At 35.3% G+C, this 27932-nt stretch overlaps 2 protein-coding genes across 3 annotated transcripts; one reads left to right on the top strand and one right to left on the bottom strand.

Annotated features, from left to right (window-relative positions):
• Positions 1 to 1496: 1496 nt before the first annotated feature.
• LOC18589205 (alpha/beta-Hydrolases superfamily protein) lies at positions 1497 to 12011 on the top strand. The gene is made up of 10 exons (XM_007014072.3): positions 1497 to 2206; positions 4455 to 4522; positions 7058 to 7128; positions 7294 to 7572; positions 8713 to 8876; positions 8977 to 9032; positions 9141 to 9193; positions 9278 to 9398; positions 10025 to 10122; positions 11002 to 12011. Exons 1-10 carry the CDS (start codon positions 1842 to 1844, stop codon positions 11071 to 11073), a joined length of 1347 nt encoding a protein of 448 aa, XP_007014134.3. The 5' UTR covers positions 1497 to 1841; the 3' UTR covers positions 11074 to 12011.
• A 3103-nt stretch (positions 12012 to 15114) lies between these two features.
• On the bottom strand, positions 15115 to 18141 carry CIPK21 (CBL-interacting protein kinase 21). 2 transcript variants are annotated; one of them, XM_007014066.3, is made up of 15 exons: positions 17980 to 18141; positions 17792 to 17854; positions 17635 to 17706; positions 17433 to 17540; positions 17266 to 17337; positions 17108 to 17161; positions 16829 to 16954; positions 16659 to 16748; positions 16451 to 16576; positions 16272 to 16379; positions 16063 to 16182; positions 15916 to 15981; positions 15768 to 15842; positions 15578 to 15687; positions 15115 to 15499 (listed from the first exon to the last, which is right to left on the bottom strand). In XM_007014066.3, exons 1-15 carry the CDS (start codon positions 18139 to 18141, stop codon positions 15442 to 15444), a joined length of 1410 nt encoding a protein of 469 aa, XP_007014128.3. In that variant the 3' UTR covers positions 15115 to 15441. The 2 variants fall into 2 exon arrangements, with proteins under 2 accessions (XP_007014128.3, XP_088665585.1); XM_088809459.1 differs by lacking the exon at positions 15115 to 15499 and having other exon boundaries at positions 15906 to 15981.
• Positions 18142 to 27932: the final 9791 nt, after the last annotated feature.

Below are 27932 nucleotides of genomic sequence, written 5' to 3'. Positions count from 1 at the left end.
TGAATTCATTTTTCTTCACAAATTATCACCCTTTTCATAGTACACCTACAAAACCAACCTACTAACTTAATAAATAACTAAACTTAAAGCAAAATATCATAGAACAACTTAAAGTAATTGAATCCAATATAATTAACCAAAACAAAATAAATGACTAAAAATAACTAATAACTAATAATTAAACTAAATGACTAAAAATAACTAATAATTAAACTAAATCTCAAGAACTTAAACAAAATACAACCAAAATTGTGACCAAATAACTCTATAAAATAGAGTTATCCATCTGTAACAACAATTCATAGAATTCTATAACATATTCTCTTACCTCACCTTATTATGTTAACCTATTGAGTTTTGCTTGAGCCTCATTCTCGGCATACTCAAGATAGAATTGTTTCTAGAACTCTACTTAAGAGCTTGATGGTTGCTCCTCCAAGTTTCTTAACTCACCTACTCCACCACTACTGCAAAGTTGTGTCCACATAATATATAACAGCTGAATTAATTCGTAGAGTATCCTTCTTGATGCTTATGGCTTTGAAATATTGCCTTAATTTCCACAAGAAATTGTCCGCCTCCTTGGCCTCTCTCTTGCCTTGGAACTCCATGGGTTTTGGCACTTTTAATTGAGCCCTATTTGAGCAATTGACACACTACCTCTCATGGTTGCCTTAAGTGCGTTAAGCTCGTCCCTAAGCCCCCATACCTCTTGTCATAACGCCTTAACCAACTCTTTTAATTGTTGCATCTTGTTGATTAAACATATCCACTGACTCTTTAAGGGTTGATTGCAACTCCCCACGAAGCTTGTCACCTTGGGATTACAGCTCCTCCATGTTGGTTTCGACCTCTTCTTCGAATCTTTCCCTCATTTATCCCATGATCATCTCCATTTTGGATACTTGGCCCTTCAAGAGTGGATAGTATGTCCCTCAAACTATTTATCCCACTTGGTTGCACATCCAGTATCCCTTTATCTCCTAGTTGGGTGTGGACAAGTTAGTAGTGAAGCCATCTCTCTCTTTAATTCTCATAACCCTAATACCAATTATCATATGTCGATACTTTAACTCAATTTCGTTTGATTTTAAATTTTAAAAATCAAGCTTAAATAAGACTCAAAATCTACAAAACAACAAAAGCAAAAAAGATAGGAAGAAAAGATAACTAGAAAGGAATGGAAGTTTTTATTCTCAAACTTTTGTGCACCGTAAATGAAGAGAGGAAAGTATTTATAAACTAATAGCTGTAATTTGAATACAAGATAGGCTCGTCGTGCCGTTGGCTTGTTTTGAGTGCATAGGTTGTTTGGCCTTCTTGGATTCGCTCGCCTACCAAGACATTGTGTGTCTAGGCCACCTGGCTCGTGTGGGCTACCTAGGCTGTTAGTGTACAAATGGCTTGCTAGTGTGTGAACTCTTTGACCATGACGCGTGGACTTTTCGAATGGTTAGATAAAGCTGCTACTCATATGCCGGAGACAAATAGGAAAGAGAGCATGTTGTCCCACATTTTTGGTTTTACAACATGTTAAAATTGCTTGGTAACAAGGATTCCTCCTAATGGGTATCGCCGTTAAGTGAAAACCCACGTGCACACACGTGTAAAAATGTAACTGCTCCGTGCTCCGACAGCTTTTATGATTTTGGCGCCTCCGTCGCTGTGCCTTTCACATATGGTAACTGCCCAACTAAAAATCTCCCAAAAACGCCAACCCTTCCCTTTCAAAAATTCTTTCACTCTCCACAACACACGCCATTTTTTGTTTTCAATTCTACTACTGAATCACATAACTCAGTTCTTTCCTACTTTTTTTTGCCCATGCTTCTTTTCTCCACATGATCGCCGCCATTTCTCCAGCACCCCGAACCGCCACTCCGGACCCCGGAAGGATCCGTTTCCCCAACCCGAACCCGAACCCGAACCCGAACCCCAACCGCCACTCGATTCGCTTCAGTAAGTTAGGGCTCCCGTTGTGGAAGCCGAAACTCAACTGGCTATCGTATGAGCGGGTGCAGCCGATGCAGATGGCGTGGGTTCGGAGCATGAGTGGCGGTTGCTTCAAGAGCACGGAGCCGCCGCCTAAACAGGGGATCAAAGTCGAAGAAGACAGCGGCGGCCAAGATGTTTACGACGCCGACGCCATGAACTCCAGGGTTTCGCCTGAACATCTTGTTATCATGGTCAATGGTCTCATTGGAAGGTACCTTTCATTTTATAAATATTTCCATATCAAATTAAAAGAATTTAATTAACTTAGAAAATGTTGTAATTTGAAATGTAAGATAATTCATTTTGATAATGAATGTAGGGATAGTTAGAATTATTAAAGCTAACGTTGCAAGCAAACATATTCTTATACACACAAGTTTTGTTAAATTAGTTTGTTTTTGTATTATAGCTAATTCCGTTATTTTAATTAGTTTGAGGTTTGCGTTACGTGTTATTACATCAATTAAAATGCTAAGAAGTTCCTACCCCAAACCAAAGCATGATTTTCATAATTATTGGGGCAAAAGCGCAATTCGTTTGATTCAGAAATGATTAAGGATCCCAGTGCAGGCAGCTGCCCCATTTGCCTAAAATTTAGCCTGAACTTTTTCAACCCCAACTTTTGAGTAAAGGCTGTAGGAATCTGCATTGTGCGACTATTTTGTGTTAATGATGCCGCATGGTTTCTGTCTGTTGCTATCTCTACTGCTTCGATTTATCAAGGAGTCTTTTTTTTAGCAACTAAAATTGAAATGAATCTATACATATGTATAAGCATCGTACCTGTACCCTTATATAGGTTTCTTTAACATCCTTCATATTGCCCTAATGAAAGCATAGATGCTTCTAAACATCCTTTGCATCTGTATGGTATTTGTGTCTGTACACACCAGATACAGTGGGATATGCAGGGGATATCATTTATGTTATAGAAGGAGGGAGACATCGCTAATATATTTTTGGCCACATTAGATAAAATAAGTATGATTTTTTCTTCATTGTTCTTGTTATAGTTGTCCATATAGGGAAAATATATAAGGATAGAAAATTTGTGATGTATGTGGATAAAACAAGCATGAAAGGTTAAATTTACTTCATTAGAGACATTTTCCCTGTCTTTAATAAACAGATTGGGTAGAATGAGAACGAGAAAGATCAAAGCACCCGACTGACCTATTGAAGCATCTTGATGGTTGATGTGGAATCGATGCCAGCAAAATTGCTTTGCTCCTCTAGGATATTCATGGTGGCTTTGTAACATTTGAAGATGTCCTAGTCCTTAGGTGAAAGAGGTGAGAAGCAAATAGAGAAATGTAGGAGAAGTGGAAGACTTTGGTATCTTTGTCCGTGCCAATTGCTTTTAGCCATTTGACATCAAAATAATTAAAAGAATAAACTATATTAAATGGGTATATTCATTATAGTACCAGATTTGGGTGGCTATGGTTAAAGCATTAGGTTTTGGTTTTTTCTTTGTTTGCCTCAGCATGTAAGAATTTGGCTTTGACTAATTTTTTTAATTCATAATCAATAAACCATTTTAGGAAAGTCATTTATAGTAAATTTGCTTCTTTTTATGTGTTTGTGGCCATTGGTGCGCTTTTTAAAGTATGTTGACAAGATCTTAATTGATTTTATGTTTTAAAATCTTTTTAGAGCTTTTTATTTATTTCTAGGATGAAATTAATGAAATATTTTTATTTGTATAAATATGTGTAACTTTGTATTTTATTAACACATTGTTGTATTGTTTTCTAAAAGTTGAAATTTTGTCTGTATTGTATTGCATTTGTATCTTATATCATATCTGTGCTTTATAGGTCTTGCTAGACCAAAATCTGTAAGAAGAGGTAGAAATGGTTTTTTTTGAAGGATCATTATTTAATGCACTGTTGGTGGATCTCAATGGAACCACAAGTGGGTTCCTTTTTTTCAATGCGTTCATCTAAGTATATGAAAGAGATCAGATTTAAAATATGTAGTAAACATATTGGGTTTAATGCGTGTATACAAGATTTTGAAGTCTTTGAACTCTATAGATGGTGTGTTGGATAATGATTCTTTGCTTATACCCTAAACCCTAAGCCTCAAATTCAATGGATGGGTCTAAAAGCATATCCGCAAAATGACTCGTGACATTAGAGTTTCTCAGGTGTCACTGGGCGGGGTGAGTTTGAGTTTGAAGCTACAAAGATAGAAAATGGTGTGCCTTGTTTACAGGTAGTAATATTAATAGCAATAAGTGGTTTAGATGTGTTATAGTCCAAGTTTGTCTCTTTTACCCTTCTAGATCTCACAACGAATCTCTTAATTTTGATAAATTATATGTTCTTTTACTTGTTATATTGGGCTGGCTTGTGGGTGGTTCACTAAATTGTTTTAGCTTGCATGCAATTTATACATTCTTCACTCAAAAAAAGGTAATAAAATAATCATAATAATTTTATCCTTTTTTATAGCGCTGCTGACTGGAGATATGCTGCAGAACAGTTTGTGAAGAAGCTACCTGACAAAGTAATAGTGCACCGTGAGTTTTCTTTCTTACATTTCTTTTGCCTCATTTCCCTTCTTTACTTCTATTGTGTGTGTTGAGTTCATTGATTATTTAATGAGTGCTAATCAAATAGCCAAAAATTTTAAGTAGTGTGCTTGATTTTTGTATTAGAATTTTCCCTTCAGTTTAAAGACATTTTTATAGCTGATTGGCTGTCGAAGGAATTACCATATTTATTTTGATTTTATTCTGTGAGATGAAACTTCAATGGGTTGGAACCATTAACTAATTTGGATTCATTTTTTAAAGTAATCAGTCTAGCAAGTTCTCATTTTCAAAATGCTATAATAATTATAAAAATCAGGTGCTTGCATGTCATGGAATGAATTTCTGGTGTTAATGTTTTTCATATTACTGGATATATGAATATAGTGTAGCTCACTGTCAGTTTTGCTGCTTTATTGAATTCATTCTTATAATATATTTTACTTTGAATTTCACGGTGTTTTTGCCACTTCTTCTAAGTTCTACCTGTGTTCTTATAAATGCTTTTGAGCACTGATTCTTGATTTCTTCTATGAATTATTTTGTGATTTCTACTTCACTCCTCTCCTTACCTGAGAATTCCTAGATATAGCTAGTCACATTTCTCCATGAAGTCACATCTCTTGTTTGCAAGATGGCCTTACATAAATCCTTATGTACCAATTGTTCAAAACAGGATGAAATGCATGGTGCTTGCTGTCAATTACCACATAAAATGAGTCAAAAGATGGCTTTTGAACCTGAGACAATTGTAATTTTAAAAGTCATGTGATGATGTGTGAAGTTTCTGAGGTGACAATCTTCCCATGTTTGAGCACTCAAACTTCTGTTGAGACAAAAGTTGTAGATATAGCCAATAGGACTTCATCATACAAGGGAAGAGAAGAAATGGGAGAGAAGAGAACAAAGACAATAGTGTGATTGGATGAAGATGGTTTTAAATCCTAAGATTTCCACCTAGAAGCTTCTAGTGTGATCCAAATTTCAGATCCATAAGATATTTTAATTATAGAATCGTAGAGACAGAGAGATATTTTGATGAAGTTAATAACAATTGAAAGGAGTGAGAGGGATGAGGATAGGTGTAATGCAAATTACTTTTGCCCTGCCTTGTAAGTTATGTATAAAGCTTGGGGTTATAAATAGTAATTGATGTGGTTCATAAAGTTGAAAAGGAAAAATGTCAAAAAAAGGGAAAATAAGGAAAACTAAATAAGTGATAGAGGGAAAATGAATATAATATTGACGTTTTGGTTTCTCAACTGCAGCTTGAAATAGGTTTGCTTGGTTCTGAACTTATTAGAGAAGTAAAATCTCCTAATCCTCAACATTCAGTCTGAGACTATGGAGAGATGACACCAAAACTTGTGCATAACTGTTTTGAGATCTTAAATTACAAAATTTGCTACACTGTTCATCATCTCTTTTTTTGCTAACCAGATTTTAGCATGTCATATCTGCATACCTTTTCTTTCTTTTCATTCAGGCTTTTCTGCATGCAGAGCAATTGAAAATTTTGCTTCTTCTTTTATGTTATTTATTATACTCATATTTAAGGTGAATCGAACGTAGAAGGTTTGCTTGCTATGCCATTCCCTTAAATATTAATTAAGCCTATGATTTGGTGCATTACCCTGAGGAAGAGATTCACATGCAAAGCCGGGCAGTATACCTTCTAGTTAGATAGCGGTCTTTATAATGGTAAAGCTAGTTATATGGGGTGGTTTAGAAATCAAAGAAAAAAGAAGAATGATGTTGGAGACAATGTTACAGTTTTGGAAGCAAATCAAGTCTCCAACAGTGAGTTTCACTGTGTGTGACACCTGTTTGTTACCCCATAATGTGGGATATTTCAGGATTAGAAGTTTGCATCTTTATAAAGTACAAAAAGCATTTGTTGCTTCATGATTCCAATTAATTTTGTTAAGGCTTCTTTTGTCCAGAGCAATAGAAGAAGCACATTATTAATGCTCATGTATGTAACTTTTGGTCAGTGGTCTTTTACACCTGTATGATAGGCATGGTTGATGGCTAAGACAGGCCAAGCTAGACCAAGTTGCAAAGTAACCAAATTTAAGCCTGGAAACAGACAGGACTTTAAATTACCGAAAAAAAGAAAACAGATGGAATTGAAGTCAACCAATAGTTTGCTAATATCATCCGTTTGGTTGAAAGGTTTAAACAAATCCATGGAAAATATGGTTAAATTGTTTAAAGTAATAATATTGGAATAATAGTGGACAGAGTGCCTGTCCAAAGTCTACACAGGCTCAACAATTCAAACTAGTTTGGAAAAATAATCCCTACTAGTTAGTTAGCAAATTAGACAGTACTTTGCCTTTGCTCAATTAGTCAAACCAGCTCTCTTCACATGTCATTTTTCTGTGAAAGGTTTGCCAAATTTTTTTTTGTGAGCCTTTCTGACTTTTGGTATTTACCGTCTCTTTTTGTGTATTGCATCTCTTTGGTTATTCTATCTTACATACACATGTTATAGATTTTGATTTGGTATTCTCTGTACAGGCAGTGAATGCAACTACTTAAAATTGACATTTGATGGTGTTGATCTGATGGGTGAAAGGCTAGCTCAAGAGGTATTTTGGTAATAAAATTTTTAATCTTATTCCTGGTGTTCTTTATTGATAAAAGCCATCTTGAATTAGACTTTCCTGGTTTTTGTTCTGAAAATTTGTAATTTTGGGAACTTTTTGGGTAGAATCGCAAAGTAATCTTGAGTTATGGACTAATATGTAATGCAGGTATTGGCTGTTGTCAAACGTAGGCCAGAGGTACAGAAGATTTCTTTTGTGGCTCACTCTTTAGGCGGTCTTGTTGCAAGATATGCTATCGGGAGGCTCTATGAGCATTCTTCAAAGCTAGATCCATTAGTTCTTTACGGGAACTCTTCAACTGAAAAGCACACAAATTCTTCGCTGCAATATTTTGAGCAGCCTTGTGAAGATAGAATTGCTGGATTGGAACCAATGAATTTTATAACGTTTGCAACACCACATCTTGGTTCAAGGGGACATAAACAGGTATGTAGCATGCTTTTACAGGTTATCTGGAGTTAGTTTTGTGCTGTGCATGCTGTTTTACTTGTCATTGACTTGCAATATATTCAATATTGTTTTTCTCCCTGTTAAATAATTGATGTTGGACCCCTTGTCATATGTTGAAAAGTTGGAAATATTTTTTAGTTGAATAAGTGAGGAAAAGAGCACTTAGAGGCACCTAGGGGGTGGCAACCCAAGGACATGGCTAAGGTTTTTAACACAATATCATACCAGTGAAATCAAAAAACACCCTATATTTTCATGAAATGCTGCCTATTGAACACACAAAAAAAAAAAAAAAAAAAAAAAGAAAGAAAGAAAGGAGGGGGGGAGGGGGGGTCTGGTTTGAAAAACCAAGTAATTGAAAGCTTTGCTGAGGGTCACTTGTCTGCCCAAAAAACATTTTATCCACTAAGTCCAAAAATAGATAGTCATTAATCTTATTTGCTCCCATGTATGCAACAATACAAACCCTTCCTAGACCACAGTTTCTGCTGAGGTGAATCCCATACAGCCCAAGATATGCCTGGCATATAATAAGCCGAGGATCAAAGCTGTCTCACCAAGTATAAATTTGCAGTAGATGGTGATTTGTTCCTGGACACTGAGCATCTATTTGAAAGAAAAATTTCCTCTTTTGGAGGTTGTCACTTGTGAATTTTTTCTCAGGATGTTTCTCAAGACAGAATGCTATCATTATTTGCATTTTTTTTCCTTTTTTAGAAGTTTTTTCTTGTTAAATATATATATATATATTTTAATAATTTAAGTATAACGATGATATTTAAAGTATATGGATGATTTCTGGACTCCTTTGAGGTGCTGAGAATATTGGGAAGAATAATGGACAGTTCTTAATGGGGAACAAGAGCAGTGAGTATGCTGTAATCAGTTTCTTTAAAAAATCAGGTTATCCTGTAACCTCAGACCATGATTTGATGTGGCTTTTCATACTTGGCAAAGTTTGGGTAGAAATTTGAGTTATTTGATGTGCTGGCTCTCCATTAGAGAATCGTTTACTTGTTTTCTTATTGACCACCTGTTCCTTTTTTCTTGTATTAGATCTATACATAAAGTGAACTTTGATTAGTGTAGTTGAGGTTGTTGTCTATGTTTTTGCAGCTCCCACTCCTTTGTGGTCTTCCTTTTCTTGAGAAAAGAGCATCTCAGACTGCACACTTGGTTGCTGGAAGGTCTGGAAAGCATCTTTTTCTCACTGACAATGATGATGGAAAGCCCCCTCTTCTCCTTAGAATGGTTGATGACAGTGATGACCTCAAATTCATGTTAGTGTTAACTTTCTGATTTCCTGTGATTAGTTGTCTTAACACTTAATTTGAACGACCACACTCTTGGTAATATCCTTTTTTTAATTAACCTGTATAGATCAGCTCTACGTGCATTTAAGCGACGTGTGGCATATGCAAATGCAAACTATGATCGTATCTTTTTTGTGGTTAAAATTTCTCAATTGAGTGCATCTAGTTTATACATAAGGTCATGTTTTTGTCTTCTGTATAAAATTATGTTTTTCTTGACTTGTATCTGAGATATGGTTGGCTGGAGAACATCGTCAATCCGACGTCAAAATGAACTTCCAAAGGTGATTTTTTTTGTTCAATTTGTTCTTTTTTATATTTCTTAGCTCTTTCTCACATGACTGCTTAGTTTTCATCTCTATTTCCAGTCAAATCTTCTTGTAATTGATGAGAAGTACCCACATGTTGTATATGTTGAGAGGGAAACTACAAACAAAATCCAAAACAAAGCCTTCTTTGTTGCTGGAGCCCAAACAAGTGATGTGGAAGGTTTGTTGAATTTCTCTGCCTGTGGATTATTGATTAGATTTTGGTACAACAATTTAATATATGGTATTTTATGCCTAGAAAGTGGAGATTCTGTCAATTATAGTTTGGTCCTACTTAAGGCTGAACATGGTGAAATCTTGTTTTATGGACTGGTGAAATTGATGTTAGATTTTTGCTGTTATAAATTATCTAATATGAAGATATGTCAGTGTGCATACAGGTGAAGAGTGAGGGAGGAGGGGAAGAGAGTGAGAGAGAGAGAGATAGAAAGAGAGAGAGAAAGGGGGGGGCTGTGGGAAGGATAGGGATAGAGATCAATTGATATTTTGTAAACCTGCTACACATTGTTGACTCGCTTGTAATTGTCAATCTAGATACAAGTAGGATCACTGTCAGATAGTTTTCATTGAAGGGATAATTGTTACCTTGGTGTCCTCAGGGTCTTTTTTTTTAAACTATTACAAAATTACAGTATGTCATTATCAGATTAGCGGCATATTGCTATTATTTGTCTTCATTCTTGAGCATGGTGTCTGATCTTTGCACTAGTCAATTTCATTTTCATATCATGTTGATTTATTTAAACTTTTTCATCTTACTTTGAGCATTCTCCCATTAATTTGTAGAGGTGATGATTCAAGGTCTTACTCAAGTACCCTGGGAACGTGTTGATGTAAGCTTTCAAAAAAGTAAACAACGATATGTTGCTCATAATACAATTCAGGCAAGTCCAATAGCTAAATAGAATTTTTTTTCTACTCTCTATGGATCATCATCTGTTTTATACAAAATTGAAAATTGCTGTATTCTCTGTGCTTAAGTTGTGATGCCTTTGTTTCAAATAGACCAGACATCTCCCTTTCATGCCAACAATTCACTAAAAGGTAGTCTACTGCACCCATATCATGGGTCCTTGGAGGGGTAAATGTTTGCAGCCTGTTGCCTACCTTACAAAGGATGTGTGCCCACTTTTTACTGTTATAAACAAAAGAGGGGCCAAAGAAAACCTAAGCACTGCCTTATTGCACCTGGTTATACAAAATTTTATTATTAACACCATTTGCATTTAGTCAAGGATCTCTTTTTATAGCAATGTACCAACATGAAGAGAATATTTTGGAGTTCTTTTCTTTTTGCTAGAGGCATGACGTGGAAGGGCAGTTTGAGTAAGGGGTGTACATCAATACATTTGGAGGCTAACTGGTTGAATTCAAGCAATGCCCATATCAGTTTATATATTTAAACGATAATCAGAAAGCAATTCATATCTGATTATTCATTTATTTGTTATGTTATCTTGGTTTATTATTGTGATTTATAATTATTTGACTCTACCTTCACATGAACGCTATATTGGTGTACTTGATGCGTTATCTGTTAAAACATTTTCTTGAACTTGAGGCAATTTGGTATCTGAAAATGAGCTCATTGGTCATGTATTAGGACCTTCATTATTAGTAAGTATTACTAATTTATTATAAATTTTTTGGTAGAGTGTGCATTTAATATAAAGTATGTCCTCCTGTGAGTTAGTTTGCACATATCAATGTTTTCTTTTCACCCTACTTTTATAATCTTGCTCATATTATACCTTCTGCTTTAGGTAAAGAGCTACTGGTTGAATTCTGATGGAGCAGATGTAGTTTTCCATATGATTGACAATTTTCTTCTCTAGACGTGGACAAGTATGGTGTCCGTCCTGGTGATTCTGCAATGGGTTAGGTCACTTATTTTTTTGGTGTACTATTGACATTGTCACACATGAGAATGTTGCAGTGTATTATTTATGTCAATATGGTAACATTACGGATTTTGCAAAGTTGTGGTGAACTATGTCCAAATAGGTTCCCTTCTTTTTATATCTCATATATATATATATATATATATATATATATATTAACTTTCTTTTGTAACAATGCTTTTAATTTGTTTCCTTTTTAGAAATGAAATTTGTTTCTTACCTTACTAAATACGTCATTTTTCTCACGTTTGATGCACCTTGGTTGCCATTACTTGAGTTAGAAGTATACAGTTTCGCACAATCTAGTGAGTAGTACTTTTAAGGACACATTTTATTCAGTAATTGCAAGCATATATTCAGTGATATTTATGGCAACACTACTTATAAGTTTGCCTGATTATTCTCTTCTGCAATATGTGATTTCTTTGATTTTACGGTGTGATATATGATCTGCACTACCTATCGAGTGACATTTTATGACTTGCTTTTTTAATTACATTGCTTGAGAATTTGAAAATTTGTTGAAGATTAGCTTGTGTCTGTGCAGAAGACTATTGATATCAAAGCATTTTATCCTTAAGTTTGGTAAAGCTATAAAACCTGTCTATGGAAAAATTGCTGGGGGCTTGAGAATTCCTCCAAAAAGCTGCTTATTGTTTCAGACTGCATATGTTAATTTTCAACTTGATTACTAGTTGAAAGTCTTTGTCCCTTGCATTGTATCGACCATCAGTCCTGATGCTTAAAATATATTGGATTTTGGTCCTTATATTCATTTTCTTCATTGACTAGAAATTTTTTTCCACAAATTCTCATCAATTTGATTGACAAGCTTGGTTTATAGCTTCTAATAAGTTATCTAAAAAAGAAAAGTTATTTTGATCAAAAGCTGGATTGAGTTATGTGTTTGCCTAATGAGTTGGATTGAGAAATGGGTTGTAGTCTCATGATTCAATTTGTGGATGCTGGATGGTGTGATTATGTTATGCATTTCTGTAGTTTTTCCCCCTGTTATTGTTGTGGTATTTGACCTCTGGAATACTAGAATAATGATTTTCTCGTGCATTTTACGTCTACATGCTATGTCGTCTTGAAATATTGCTCGATCTTTTCTGGTTGCTTAAAGAATGTTTACCCTCTCCCCATATTTCTTATCTTGAGGTTCCCAATCCAATTTACAAATTTAGTATGTCATTTGAAATTGTGGAAATCTTGGGATTCTTAACACAATAATATGTTAAGCATTGGATATTCGTCATATATTTTTCGGAGCACCAATAGTTATAAGTATGTAACCATGAAGGTGATTGTTACATATAAGCTATGGATATTCCATAATCTATTGAGAACAAAAAGATCATATCAAGTACGATAAGTGGTACAGATGAAAAATATTGTCCCAATAAAAGTTAAGCCCGCCAATTTTCTTACTGACAACATTTTGAGTCACATGATTGAGCTTGGACCTTTGGTCAAGGATATATTTCTTGTCTTGGTGGTTCTTGCTGATCCTACTCTATATAGGGAGGTTTTATAATTCATTTCAGAAGAAGTTCTATAAGTTTTGAGCTTCAAGGCATATTTTCTTCTCTGATCAAGGTGATATAATAGAACTCAAAGCTACATAAAGGTAAGAAACTGTTTAGTAATTATTTATTTTCCTGTTATTTTTCATCTTTATGTAAGTTTGTTATAAAAATTTTTACATTAATATATGTCATTCATGTCTTAAACTTTTGACTTTTATATTTAGAATATGTGCAGTTATATGAACATCCTTGCTGCTAATAATGTGTTATATTTTGTCTGCAGCCTTTGTTGCTACTAGTAATTAGAGGTATCTATATACTGAGCTTTGTTCTGTTCTCAATTTTTATGGTTCTTTTCTTGCTTTGTGCGTGTGTGTATGTCTGGGGTAAGGTGGGAGAACTGGCTTCAGGGAAGAACTGAAGAGCCCTCTCAGTGAGTAGTTGCTTCTTACACTCCCTGAACCTTGCATGTGTGTAGCCTTTTAGCTGAAGGCCACAGAAGAAAAGATGGTTTCTTTGAAAGTTCTGTAGTTTGTGGTATCATAATGTTTGTAGTGGAAAATCACACAGCATGCCTGTTCAACATGTTCTTGTTTCGCAAAGGGTGGTTAATTTGAAAGTCTTCTGATCAAAAGAATAGGAAGTGTCTCTGCTTCATAGGTCATGAATTAGCATTTTAGCCTGGATAATAGATAGAAAGAGATTCGGTAGTTCTAATTTAGCCAGGCAGAGTGAAGCATGTCCTGGCACAATTCCTGGAAAGATGAGGTGTAAGGTGATCGCAAATGCACTTTATTAAAGGATAGTAAAACCTTTGACTGTCTGAGAAACATTTTTGAACTTAACGAGTCAAGTGGTTTTTTCCAAGTAACCTTATGAAAAAGCTGTATGGCTGCCAAATACCTAGACATTGTGCAAAACTTGAATTATATATAGTTAATTCAACATTGTAAGGAAGCTCTACATAGCTTGTCTTTGCTTTGTTGCTTGAAAGTTATCTCTTTGTGGTTTTGCCAGTTGTCCAGCTCTTTATGTCTATTTTGCCTCCTCTATTTTCTTTTTTTGGATGTCCAGTTCTGTGTATGTGTTCTTATGCACATGTTGCATGTGTGTGTAGTTGAGTGCATATACTTTCTGTGTACCACCCTTGTGCCTGCAGTGACTCTTTTTTGTTGTTTCTTAAATCATGTCTTATGAACTGTAAATGCAAGTAGCTTAAATCATCAGTTTGTCATTCTGAACCTTAGCCCAACTATTATATCTTTAGGGCTGGTCGTGCATCTGTAATTGTGTATCGTCATGATTGAATAAACTGAAAACATTCTGTTGAACCTCTATAGGCTCTTTTTCTTCATAAGTAAGACTCCTAAATCCTATGTTTAACTACCAATGCAACAATTGTACAAATCAAAATTGGAGTTATATTCTAATAAATTATATGCTAAAACTAGGTGGAAGTAGAATAATGATTAAGGTTCCAATTTTGAAGATCTTAACGTGGAGTACCTCTTTCTGTGGATCAAACAGTGCCTGCTAGGAGTTTAAGTAAGAGATAAGATGTCAGTACACATTTTATTTTTCACTCAGGAGATATCAAAGGGTGACAATCCTATGAATTAGGGATTTAAATTGATATATCTTCTTGATAGAGCATGCTTGATGCAGTTTAAAATTTATGTATCAGGAGATATTATTCAAAAGGAAGAAGGGCAAATGTAGTCCCATTGCCTCTATATTAGACCTGTCCATGGGCTGGGCTGTCTACTAGGCCCATAGGCCTGGACCAGTCCGGGCCTTTGGCATAATTTTTTAGGCTTGGAATATTATTATATTAATAAGAAATTATTTTTTATTTAATTTTAATTCTAAATTATATATTAATAAATTGAAATCTTATTATAAAATATACTTTTTGAATATTTTAATAATAAATCTATTTTAAATGGCAAGCCTGGGTGGGCTGGGTTCAAGCTTAGCTTTTAGAGGTGTCAAGCAGGCTCAGCTTGGCTCATGGACACCTCTACTCTTTCTATTTATCTGACTTTTCTGTAGTTTCTATAGCTATATGCTTTAAAAAGCCCCTTTTTGTTTCAAAAAATCGGCTGTTTATTTGTATTGCATTCCAGTATGCTCAGGTTTACCTGCATATGACTAGTTGTAGTGTTTAAGATTAGATCCCAGTGCTTTAGTTGCAAAGGCCTCAGACATGAGAATGACGGTTAGGAGGCTTAAGAATGTGATATGAGAATGGCGATTTTTGAAGAGATAACATTTACATATCTCTGCACGCTAGGTAAATAAAACTCCCTTTTCAAAACAAGTCTAGGTTACTGAGGCAAGAGATTAATATAGATTGGTTGATTGAATACTTACTCTTCCACCATGCTTGTATACCATCCATGCTGTGAAAAGAACTAAGTGGGATCATTTGGGACAAATTGAGCAGTTGAGAAACTTCTTTATTTGTTATTTATCTTTCAATGAAAAAATTATAACCTCTAATATACAAATTAGAACAATATGCTGCAGTGTAAAATTTTTGAGAAGAGAAAGTAAAAGGAAAAAATTCACATGGAAAATGAAGATAGGTGTGCAAATGATGTTGTTCGGACTTAGTATTGAGTGTCAAATGATGCCATGAGCAATAATTTTGTATTCTTATTTTGCCCTGCACTTCCAATAGATTATGTGTTGATGTGTTTCTTCTCCACTTGGGGAACTGTTCAGGATGCTGAATTGAAGAAAGCTAAGACTAAATAAGTTAAGCTGATCTTCACGAGGAGGAATAGCCTCGTGGGTCTTTGCTTTCTTTGTCTTTTTCTTCTTTGGAGCTGCATGATTGAAAAATAGTAGTGAGCCTGCAGCTTCAATCTGCATAATATTACATTGGCAATCTATGTTAAATTTACCCTTCATTCTTTAGGATATCATTGCTATTGGTGTCGACTGACTTGGACTCTTGGGTTTGTGATGAAACATCTGATTTTTCTATCAGTAGACTTGATAAACTCTTGCAAAACTGCTCATCATCATATATTGGCTTAGTAAATAATCATTATTCAGCAAAGATAATCAACTGAAAGAAGACACGTATCATACCTCTTTGTATAGTGTCAGCTCTCCTTCAGATTTTGATACTTCTACAACACAATTTGTGGGAGCAACCAAAATTACCTGACATTGAATATACAGTTGTGAGACTTTTTGATATATTGTCTTGTATGAAGAGCATATTACATTTAATAACCTCAGCTGATAGGTCATAAAATGATCTACAACATCTTGTCATCTTCTGTTTTGGATGCATTTTGATCTGAAAAGGTGAAAGACAATAAAAAGTTAGGTAAAAAGATAGTCACTTGTTCAGGAATCAGGAACATGAGCAAGTTTGTACCTTGAAATTTTTCATCCTTTCAACTGACAGACTCACATCCATTGCAGCAGCTTCTATTTTCTTTATGGTTTCATCAATTGTATGCTTGGATCCAATCCTTGTCCTCTGCTTTTTGTCATCCTACATAAGAAAAAATGTTTGACTTAATATAGGAATGAACTAAGGATGCTCGTATGATGTAAATGCTGCTTTTGATTTTGGAGACTTGCCTGTCCTTCAAAAAGACCCGATAAATCCAGATCATGTGACATTGCTATCAATTGGAATGCATTTATGAAATTTGAGGATTTATGTGTCTTCATCTCTGCGTCGTGCTCCTGTATGGTATTTTAGATGGTTAGGTGAAAGTGTGTGAAACTCTTATGTTAATACTAATTTGAGCATTTACCTCAACTGTATCGAAGGCAGCAGTAACATCATTCAAGTATATTTTGTCATCACATTCATAGCCGCAGGAAGGCACATAATCTGTTTGAAACCATGCATCTTCAATGATTTCTGGAATAGTTATTCTCTGTAGTAATAGGAAGAGACATTATTATAGCTTTTTGTTTCTAACTTGGAAATCTCTGTCATAGACTGTCTTAGAGTTATACCCTTTTGGGATTCGGATTAAGTATTCGTCCAATCAGCTTCCTCTGAGATTCTGTGAACCATGGTGGGCATGTGTATTGTGCTCCAGATATCTTCACAACAGGAGCAAGCATCAGTGAAGGGTAACTTGTTATACCTGGTGCATGTTATGTTCCTATATGCAGATGCATACCTTCTTGTATAAAACCACAAGATTGCGATCATCAAACGGTAAATAGCCAGCAAATAGTTCAAAAAGGATGACACCGCAAGACCAAATATCAGCAGCCGCTCCATGATAGCCCTTATTTGCAAGCAGCTGTTTATTAAAGGATGAATAACAGCTAGCTGTTAGCAAACGTATGTCTATATTTCCTTTGGTCCTTCCTTTGTTTATGAATGTGTTTCTCCTGTTTTAGGCCATTGAATTTGGATAATTTTGAACACTAGAACAGGAAGAGACGTCTCTTACCTCAGGTGCTACATAGCAGGGAGAGCCGCAGGCTGTAGTTAGCATATCTCCAGGCTGTAATTTATCAGAATTTTAAGCCAAATTTCCATGGGAAATTTTCGGAATAAAATTAAAACAAGATGAAAAACTATTCTAGAAAATGGCAAGGCTGTTGCTACCTTCCTCAAAGCACTTAGTCCAAAATCAGATACTTTCAGATTTCCCTTGCTATCCAAAAGCAAGTTCTCCGGCTGTATGGAAAAATATCGACACTCATCTTAGTTAGTTTGCATGACTTGTCAGTGTGCATTGGTGAAGACAGTTAAAAATGTCATGTGACACACACCTTTAGATCTCTGTGATAGACTCCTTTGCTATGGCAATGGTCCACTGCATCTATCAGTTGCTGGAAAAGTTTCCTTGCCTCTGGGTCACATAATTTTATGGAATAAGACTGGAAAGAAAGGGCAAAGAGGATTAGAAAAGAAGATTGAAAAGCTTTACATCAAAATCTTATTGAATACCGGGTGAGGTCTGATAAGTCTCACCAATTTGTCTGAAAGTTGTCCTCCTGAGACGTACTCCATTATTATGTATATCTTGGTCTTTGAGCCAATAACCTGCAACCAGGATTCAACTCTACAAATGAATGAGAGGGCATAAATTGGTGCCAGTTAACAACAATCCCGAAGTACAAAAACAAACCTCATGTATTTTTACAACATGTGGGTGGTTCAGAAGCTTCATTGTTCTTATCTCTCGTTGTACCTGAAATTTGAATGTTGGTTTGTCAGAGCCGTAACAAACATTGTTTTCTGTGTGTTTGCATCAGGTTGGAGGCCAAGAAATGTGATTAAGAACAAGACAAAGTAAAGAAAGGGTTGGAAATTCGCCTGATATTTGAGATTGCTTTCCATGACCATGGTCTTATCAATAATCTTGATGGCAACATGATGGCCGTTGGTGGTGTCGACAGCCAGCTTGACCTTGGCAAAGGTACCTTCTCCAATCGTTCTACCTAGCTGATACTTGCCTATAGTTGTTGCAAGCCCCATTGTCTATTGTCACAACGAAACTCGAAATCTAATCTTCTCCTTGTATTCTTCAAGAAAAACAATCAAATCCAATCCTTCTCCCTGTGTTGCCGAAGAAAACAATCGGTTGATCTTCCTAAACTCCTTGCAGATGTTCCTTGTATCCTCCATGCTCCAAATCTCCTTTAAAAACAGATTCGAGCGGATTTAAGTTGTAAGGTAACACATGCTTCTTCCGGGCAACTGCCATGTCTATGGCTCTGATGCCTTGGTTAAAAGCGTGATGATAAAAGGTCTCATAATTTTAAAAGCACGATAAGATCGTCCTGCATCTTTCAAGTCGTTGAAGACTTTATTTGCATGGAAGGGAAGATGACTAAGCCGCCTACTTGGGCTAGTTGGTGGGAGTGTAGGTGCATGTTTTGAATGGAAGTTGGCATTCTCTACTTCCACGGGCTTTCATTTCCTCCTCTCCTTACTTCCATCTTCGACTCGGATTGGACCACCAAATATTTGATGCCACGTCATTTTCTAAATCAGAGCCCACCTCTTTCTATTCATACAGTAATTTCCTTTCATGCCTCGTGTAGCAATATGAGTTGGTTGCCAAATTCTATATATGTTTTGTCCAGTCATTTTTGGACTAGCCCCAAAAGTTCCTCCAGAGCTGGTTTTGTGGCTTGCAGCCTATGATTTGATTCGAAGAACTACCCATTCCTATTTTAAAATATGACAAAACTAGCTTTCCATTTATTATTAAATTATCTCCCTTTTTTTTATTTAATTTCAAATTTTAAAAAATATTTTTTATGTAAATCTTTAAAATTAAATTTCATAACAATTTATTTTTCTATACATCTTAAAAATAATTTACTTAAAATAACGTTGGAAACAACTTATTCTTTGCTTTCCAATTATATCATGGTTTTTCTAGACATTTTAATTTTTCACAGCAATGTCAAACATTACAAAGTCTCAAACCATAATTTTTCATAGTAATTCCTAACACTTCTTGTTTTTTGTTTCCAACCGCAACATATTGCCAAACTAAGCCTACACGACTCGAAAGCAACAGTGAACTGAAATGATCGTGCTAGTCCATTGTGTTCACCATTCCCATTTTGTATTAATGGTTAATCATGTGACTACGTGTGGATATCTCCAACTCAGCCACTACGCATTATCGCATGTGTTTTTTTATTGTTTTTTCTACTTCAGCATATGATTGGGGTATATATAAATAAGATAACTCTCTTACCCTATAAATGCCTTTCATGCATGTAGAGAATTAATCTCGCATACTTGTCTCAGCTTCTCAGCTATGGTAAGTCCTTCATCTTATCTACCTTTTACTCTCTTTTTTTTTGTTTTTTTATTGATCTCCAAAATTGTTGTAGGTACATAGCGCTTGAAAATTGGGGGTAGATGGGGTTGGTGGGTTACAATTTTTCTTTGGATGTAGATGTAGTATGAAGGTTAGTTACTTGCTTTGGGAGGGACATCACATTTTTCATATTTCAGCATTATATATATGCATTATAAAATACACGTAGTGAAAACAAACTATGCATGCAAGAAAAAAAAAAAACATATTTAAAAGTGCAATATATTATCCTTTAAGAGACACATGACTTTGTGGATGACAACCAATAAAGGAAAAGTATGATATAGTCTAAATATTCTTCTTTTAATCGTGAAGGCAAAAATAATCGAAAACTTAAATCGCACGTTCTTAACTAGTTTTAGCTCCAATCATTAATCATGAAAGTTTATTGGTTTAAGTTCATCTCTACCATCTCTCTCTAAACTATACTGATATAAAAATTTCATTCGATTAAACCTTAATTGTCCTATTCCCTAACTATATATATGATGAGTTATCCATATATATGATTAAGTAGAATAGGCTCATTACTGTTTTTTTTTTTCATTTTGGTGGGCCAAAATAAATTGCATTAATATTCTAAAAGGAATAAAAAGACAAAAGACTAGCAGCAATAATGCAATATGATCACAAAATTCTGCTACATGATTAAAAGTATAGAGATCAAAACACCAAATAGATGGATAAAACGCAATTACTTATCCAAATATGATTGAGTAGGTTAAGAGGGATGAAGTCTACGGTTTTTGTTTTAAAGCTAGAAAAATCTTTCTAGGTTAGCTACCTATAAAAGTTTTTATTAAAGATGGGAAAGAAAAGTACATTGGGGAGGGGAATATGATCCTTATCACTGTAATTATATGTGAGAGATAAGAAAAAAGTCCTAATGAAAGTACTACTTTCCTTGCGTGTATTTTATGAACGTATGGGATAAGTAATACTATTTTTTTACAAAAAGCTAAAAGTAAAAAAAAATAAATAAGGAATACTATTCTTTTATACTTATTTAAATCTAATATAACGTAGATTAATTCTATCTAGTTTTAGAATACCTCTTAATTTGTCATAAATATTCTAAAATACTTTTAAGTCCTTCATGTGAATATCTTCGATTGGAAAAGAAAATTTGCAACTAAGTTCCCTTTGCGATGAATGTGTTCGAGTCACATGTTTATAATATTTGGTTACTGATATGTTGGAGTTGTTTAGATCTATGGAATTTATTGATTATTATAATCTACCAACTTGGCCGACCACAAGTAAAATTTTGGAGATTTAAAAAGCCTTATCCCAATTCCATAAGCAATGACAAAAGCATGTTAGACGTTTCTTTGACTCTCTCTCCTTTAGCTAAATAATCCACCATTTTGGCACATGTCTTGGGTTTTCGTTTCCTTTTTTTTCTTCTTTCTCAATTTGGCATTCGTCATCTTTGTTTTCCTCTCACATGCTGTTGAAGATTAATGAAGGAGATTTGGCTTGAGAGTAATGAAGGAGATTTGAATTGACTAATTGATTTCTTAATCAAGGGCATAACCGATGTAATTGATTTCTTAAACCATGGCATAACCTATGCCTTTACCTTAGATAGCCACTTATTGTAGATATTTGTTTCCTTATTATCACCATCACCACTTGTATTTAAGCACATCGTGCCTTAAGAATAAAATCATCAATCACAGTTTTCAAATTCTTCATGGTATCAGAGCAGAGGTTGCAGACAACCTAAGCTATAACTAGATGGTTAATAGGGGTGACGAAGAAGCAGATAAAGGTAATGGGAATTTGGTGCTAACTATAGTCACTTCAAACAACACTGTAGTTGACATCAAATCACCTTACTACCTACATTCCTCTGATCACCTTGGTTTAATTTTTGTTACTCATCCCCTAAGTGAAACTGGGGAAAACTATTTCACTTGGAGATGCAATTTTATGAATGCTCTTCAATCCAAGAATAAAGCAAGATTTGTGGATGGGTCAATCCCAAAACTAGAAATCAGTTCTCCTGAATTTCGAGATTGGGTGCAGTGTAACGCAATGATATTATCCTGGTTTATTAATGCTCTCTCCAAGGAATTACTGGCGGGAGCTGTACATGCAAAGACTACTAATGAGATATGAACTGACCTTAAAGAAAGGTTCACTCAGGGAATCACTCCCAGAGTTTATGAACTCAAACAAGCAATCGCATTTTTACGACAGGAAACGGTTCCAATTTCCACTTACTATGGAAAATTAAAATCATTATGGAATGAAATTCAAACTTTTCAACCTTTACTAGTTTGTAGTTGTGGAAAGTGTACTTGTGGTGTAGCTAGACAAATGCAGGAAATGCGAGAAGAAGAAACGCTGTTCAATTTTTTGATGGGCTTGGATGACAACTACAAGGTTGTGCACTCTCAAATTCTCAGCGTCGAATCATTGCCTCGCGTTGGGCATGCCTACGCGATTGTAGCCTAAGAAGAAAAACAAGAGGCTGTTGCAGCAACTCGGGTTGAAATGTCAGAAGTGGCAGCCTTATTGACGAAAAATCAAACCGTCAGTGGAACGAGAAGGCATGGCACCGATAATCCAACTGAATGACATGGCGAACGGCAAGGGCCACAACCCAAGTGCTCTTATTGCGACAAATCGGGCCACACCCGTGAGTCATGCTTTAAAATTGTGGGTTACCCACCAAATTGGCAACGAAGATCGAAGGCCAGAAGTGAGTCGCGTGGTGATCGGGCAGCTAGAACACTTGTTGGGGACATTGGGGGACAAACATGTGCTTTTGTGGTAGGGTCAAATAATGTTCACATCGGGTCGGGAGGTTCTTCTTCTATTGGGCCAGCTTCCTCTTCTAAGGGAATAGGAGATTCCTCTTTGATTCTTGGATTGACTCAGGCCCAGATGCAACAATTAATGGATCGCTTGAACCAACAACCTGCCCAAACCAACTCTATTAATGGGCCAGTTGCAAACATCGCCTCCAATGCTAATTTCTCTGGTAATTTTCTTGGAAAAAAGGACGACACATGGGTAATTGATATTGGGGCCACAAACCATATCACTCATCAAATTGATGGTCTATCAGATATGGTCAAAAATCCTAAAATTCCACCAGCTCAAATTCCAAATAGTGACATTGTACCAGTACATGCTTTGGGCCGATTAAATCTTGGGCAAAGCTTGACTTTAGAACGAGTTATCGGCGTACCAGAGTTTTGTTTTAACTTATTATCTGTAAGCAAGATAACTCATGACTTGAACTGTCTCTTGATATTTGGATCTGATTATTGTGTAATACAGAACTTACTCTCGAGGAAGCCGATTGGAGTGGGTAGAGTGCGAAACGGATTATATTATTTGGAGCCAACAAGAACAAGCAAAGCATTTCTAACTAAAGGCAAAGACATTGCAACTCTGTGGCATCATCGATTAGGGCATATTCCATTGGAGTGCCTCTCAATGGTTCCAAACTTGGCTATCACTAATAACAACAAGGACAATTTTCTTTGTGATGCTTGTTGTAAAGCAAAACAAACTAGGTTGCCTTTTCCGAGTCGGAAGAATAAAAGTTCACAAGCTTTTGATTTGATTCATTGTGATATTTGGGGTCCTTATCACATCGTATCCTTTTCAAGAACGCACTATTTTCTATCAATTATTGATGATCAGTGCTGAGCAACATGGGTGTTTCTTATGAAACATAAATCAAAAACAAAAAGTTTTCTGCTTTGTTTCTTCCAGTGGGTCAAAACACAGTTTAATGCACAAGTCAAGATATTACGAACAGATAATGGATTGGAGTTCGATCATGTGGATTTGGCAAATCATTATTTTGAGTATGGGATAAAGAGACAGACTATCTGCACAAACACAACCCAACAAAATGGAGTGGTGGAACGGAAGCATCGCCATCTTTTAGAAGTAGCACGCGCACTACGATTCCAAGCCAACCTTCCCATCACCTTCTAGGGTGGATGTGTACTCACAGCAGCTTATCTAATCAATCGCATGCCACTTTCAGTCATAGAGAACCAAACTCCATATGAGAAATTGTTTGAAAAATCTCCATCATATGATCATCTTAGAACATTTGGATGTCTTTGTTATGGGCATATCAATTAACCACGTGACAAGTTTGCTCCTCGTAGCCGACCGGGTGTCTTTGTTGGGTACCCCATAGGACAGAAGGGGTATTGCATATATGACCTTGAAAGCAAGAAGATATTTGTTTCCCGAGATGTACAGTTTTGGGAAGAAATATTTCCTTTTGCTAAGATAAATAAGGAAACCAATGATTCAATTATCGAAAAGACACATCACATGCAAATTGATCCACCCATTTTATTTGATGAGCCATATGATCACCTAGGTCCCACACAACAAGAGCTGCAGGATCATACGCAAGAGCTTGAAATAGTACAAAATCCCGATATCACATCTATACTAGTAAAGTCAACATCATCAGGCCAACAAGAAGATGACCAACTTACAGAAATTGAAGAACAACACAATACACTCCCTGCTAAGCGACAGCAACAAGTTTCAAAAATTCTTTCTGGTTACGATTATACTTTGCCTACCTCACTTGCTCCTACTTTGCACTCTACACCTCATTCGACCAACTCAACGGTATATCCTCTATCACACAATATTTCTTACTCCAAATTTTCTAGAGCTCATAGTGTGTTTCTAGTGGCCATCTCTGCTGTCGATGAGCCTAAATCATTTTTTTAGGCAGTCAAATTATAACACTGGCGAGATGCTATGGAGGGAGAAATATCGCCATTAGCGGCAAACAACACTTGGATTCTCACATCTTTTCCCCCAAGAAAACTAGCCATAAATTCCAAATGGGTGTACAAAATTAAATATAACCCAGATGGATCAGTGGAACATTATAAAGCACGGTTAGTGGCCAAAGGGTATACTCAAATTGAAGGGTTAGACTTTCATGAGACTTTCACCCTAGTTGCAAAATTAGCCATTGTCCGCTGTCTTCTAGCAATTGCTTCGGTACATCATTGGGAGTTGCATCAGTTGGATGTCAACAATGCATTCTTACATGGGGATTTGGAAGTAGAAGTTTATATGAAGATACTTCAGGGTTTTGCCAAAAAGGGGGAGCAACGAGTATGTCGCCTTAAGAAATCTCTCTATGGACTTCGTCAAGCATCACAAAATTGGTATCAAAAGCTTACTAATTCTTTACTAGCTATTGGTTTCACACAATCTCATGCCGATCATTCTTTGTTTACAAGCTCTGCTAAAGAATCATTTGTTGCAATGTTAGTATATGTTGATGACATCATAGTGACAGGGAATGACGCACTCAAAATCTCTCAACTAAAAACTCATTTGGATTGTGAATTTCGCATCAAAGACTTGGGCAAGCTAAAATACTTTCTAGGAATTGAGGTAGAATGATCACCATATGGAATTGTCTTAAATCAACGAAAATATGTGCTTGACATATTAGTAGATAGCGGACTCACTGGGTGCAAACCTGCAGCATCGCCTATGGACCAACAAATCAAGTTAGATCCTGATGCAGGCCCACTTTGTTAAGATCCAAGACAATATAGGAGATTGATAGGCAGATTGTTATACCTCACCATCACTCAACCTGATATTAGTTTTGCTATCCATATATTAAGTCAATTTCTGCACTGTCCACGTTAGACACATTTTGATGCAGCCTTACGAGTGCTACGATATCTAAAAGGAGCACCAGGTCAAGGTTTATTATTGCCTAGTCATAACCAATTGACACTTCGAGCCTATTGTGATGCAGACTGGGTAGGCTGTCCAACAACACGAAAATCAACCACTAGGTACATCATTTTTCTTGGCTCATCACCCATTTCATGGAGATCCAAGAAACAATCAGTAGTTTCTCGATCATTCGCAAAAGCAGAATATATAGCCATGGCTACTACAACAAGTGAGATTGTGTGGCTCCTAAGATTATTGGATGATCTGGGCATTTCTCATCAAACACTAGTCTCATTATTTTGTGATAATCAGGCTGCAATTCATATTGCAGCAAATCCAGTTTTTCATGAACGCACCAAACATATCGAAATAGATTGTCACTTTATCAGACAACATGTTCAGTCAAAGATCCTTGTTCCCAAGTCTATCTCAACACATTCTCAATTAACAGACATTTTCACCAAGGCTCTTGGACAAAATCGATTCCATGATCTATTGGCCAAGTTGGGCATTACCAATTTACATGCTCCAACTTGAGGGGGGAGTAATGAAGGAGGTTTGGCTTAAGAAGATTTGGCTTGAGAGTAATTAAGGAGATTTGAATTGACTAATTGATTCCTTAGTCAAGGGCATAACCGATGTAATTGATTTTTTAAACCACACCATAACCTATGCCTTTACCTTAGGCAGCCACTTATTGCAGATATTTGTTTCCTTATTATCACCATCACCACTTGTATTTAAGCACATCGTGCCTTGAGAATAAAATCATCAATCACAGTTTTCAAACTCTTCAAAGATCATTAACTATTTCCTACCCACATTGGTTGTTAGGATATATATATATGTTGTGATATATGGATATGATTTTATTACTCTCTATATATAATTGACTACTCGTATTAACTAGCACTGCTATAATGACAGAAAACTAATCTTGATTTTTACATAAATTGTACAAAGTTGAGTTTGATAACTAGGTCACCGTACAAAATTGAACTAGCTACATTTATATTGCATCAGATTTCCTTATACTTATATTCTCAGCAGTGAAAATGATGCTTTTGCTTGTCTTTTTTCCCAACAAAATCATCAAAGCTAACTCATTGGAAAGTTATGCTTGAGAATTTGACTTAATTTAGTGGTATATACATGTATTTTCCACTCAAAAAGTTGGGTTTCAATATCTTTGGAGAAGAAAAAATTTTCAATGAATTGCATAGAAAATTTGAATTTTATTTAATTAGTTAATTGAAGAATTTTTAAGTGAGGAATTATACATTGGCATGTGAAACTTGTTGGATATATATTGATATCTTACAAGGTTTCTATCTCACATTGATTAGGTATAAAAGATATCAGTACTTTATATAAGAAAATTCATTATGAGTTTATTGAAGGTTAGAAAAGAAAGTGATCTTGCACACACACAAGATCGAGCTAAGCCTTGAGAAAATGCGAATTTCCCCCATAGTGCACGAGTATACATGTCGGTTAAATCCAAGTGATATTTTTGTACCTTAGTTATATGTTTTTATTTCCTTGGACAAGTCTTTTTACCAATGTTGGAAAATAAAATTTGATTTGGTCTTTAATTCTGTCAACATTTTATTTAATTATTTTTCAAAATATTTTATAACGTTATAGAATTTTTTTTCAGAATATTTTTTATATTGTTACAGAATTTTTTCCTTATCACAAAATATTTTATTTCTTGATTTTCTTTCACCTGTTCCTCCTTATAAATACCAACCTTCATGTTTATTCTCAACACACCTTAATTCTTTCTTCTTCCTCTTCTCTACTTAGCTTTGCTGGGTTTCGAAAGGACGAAAATTATCCTTAAGGACAGTGTATCACACCTCAGACTAATTTCAATTGTTATCTGCTTCAATTTTCACCAACAATCTAAAGAATAATTTGAGATAAGTTTTATTTTATTATTACCTCCTTCAATGTTGTCGATTTTATTTTCCAATGATTTTTATGTCAATTTCCAAGTGCAATTATTTCATAAGTCTTTTTTTTGTAATCCTTATAAGTGAATCTTTAATGAGTAGATTTGTAAGTAGAAAGATTATTGCTACTGAAACATGATTATCTTTGGAGTCATATTCTTGATCTTTCATAAAAATAAATGGGAATCTCCATTAATGATGAAAAAATCCATTTTGAAAGTTTGTTCCCTTCATCTATGATGTCCGTCTTTCTGCCTATTCTGTTTAGTGAGTAGTGCTTATTACAACTTAAATGTAGTTATATTATACATTAAGCGAGCATTTATGATGTATGGAAATGGGGCTCTTCGATGTAAGTTGATTGGAGTTGGCAACTAGAAAAATTTGCAAGTTATAAATAATCTGTTAGTGAATAAATCAGAGTCTTAAATGCATCCCCATTATGGAAATTTGCAGATGTGTGATTTGCTAGTTTAGCATACAAAATTAATTATGTTGATATGTTGGGTCAATTATTCTATTTTTCCTCTGAAAATAATATATGATGTTAGTGTGCTTAGCCTTAACCTTTTTACAATTAAGTTGTACTTAGATTATCAACTTTTGGCTTGGTAGAGAAAGCCAATGTTATTTAGGATATTAAAATCATAAGATGTGAAAGTGGCCTAATGTTAACATAAGAGCATTATGTTAAGAGGCTACTTAAAAAGTTTAGACATTTTAATGCCTCACCTATGAGTTCTCCTTATGATGCTAATACCCAT

This window comes from Theobroma cacao, chromosome 9 (assembly GCF_053813885.1).
Source record: "Theobroma cacao isolate CCN51 chromosome 9, ASM5381388v1, whole genome shotgun sequence".
Taxonomy (NCBI): Eukaryota; Viridiplantae; Streptophyta; class Magnoliopsida; order Malvales; family Malvaceae; genus Theobroma; species Theobroma cacao.
The sequence above is the reverse complement of the archived record's forward strand: the minus strand, read 5'-3'. Positions and strand labels throughout refer to the sequence as shown.

Coding starts and splice junctions, on each gene's coding strand:
- LOC18589205 (XM_007014072.3), top strand. CDS start 1,842: ATGATCGCCGCCATTTCTCCAGCACCCCGAACCGCCACTCCGGACCCC. Junction 9,033..9,140: donor TGCAAATGCAAACTATGATC/GTATCTTTTTTG, acceptor CTTGTATCTGAG/ATATGGTTGGCTGGAGAACA. Junction 9,399..10,024: donor CCAAACAAGTGATGTGGAAG/GTTTGTTGAATT, acceptor ATTAATTTGTAG/AGGTGATGATTCAAGGTCTT.
- CIPK21 (XM_007014066.3), bottom strand. CDS start 18,141: ATGGGGCTTGCAACAACTATAGGCAAGTATCAGCTAGGTAGAACGATT. Junction 17,338..17,432: donor TCTATCACAGAGATCTAAAG/GTGTGTGTCACA, acceptor TTTTCCATACAG/CCGGAGAACTTGCTTTTGGA. Junction 16,380..16,450: donor CTGCCTTCGATACAGTTGAG/GTAAATGCTCAA, acceptor AATACCATACAG/GAGCACGACGCAGAGATGAA.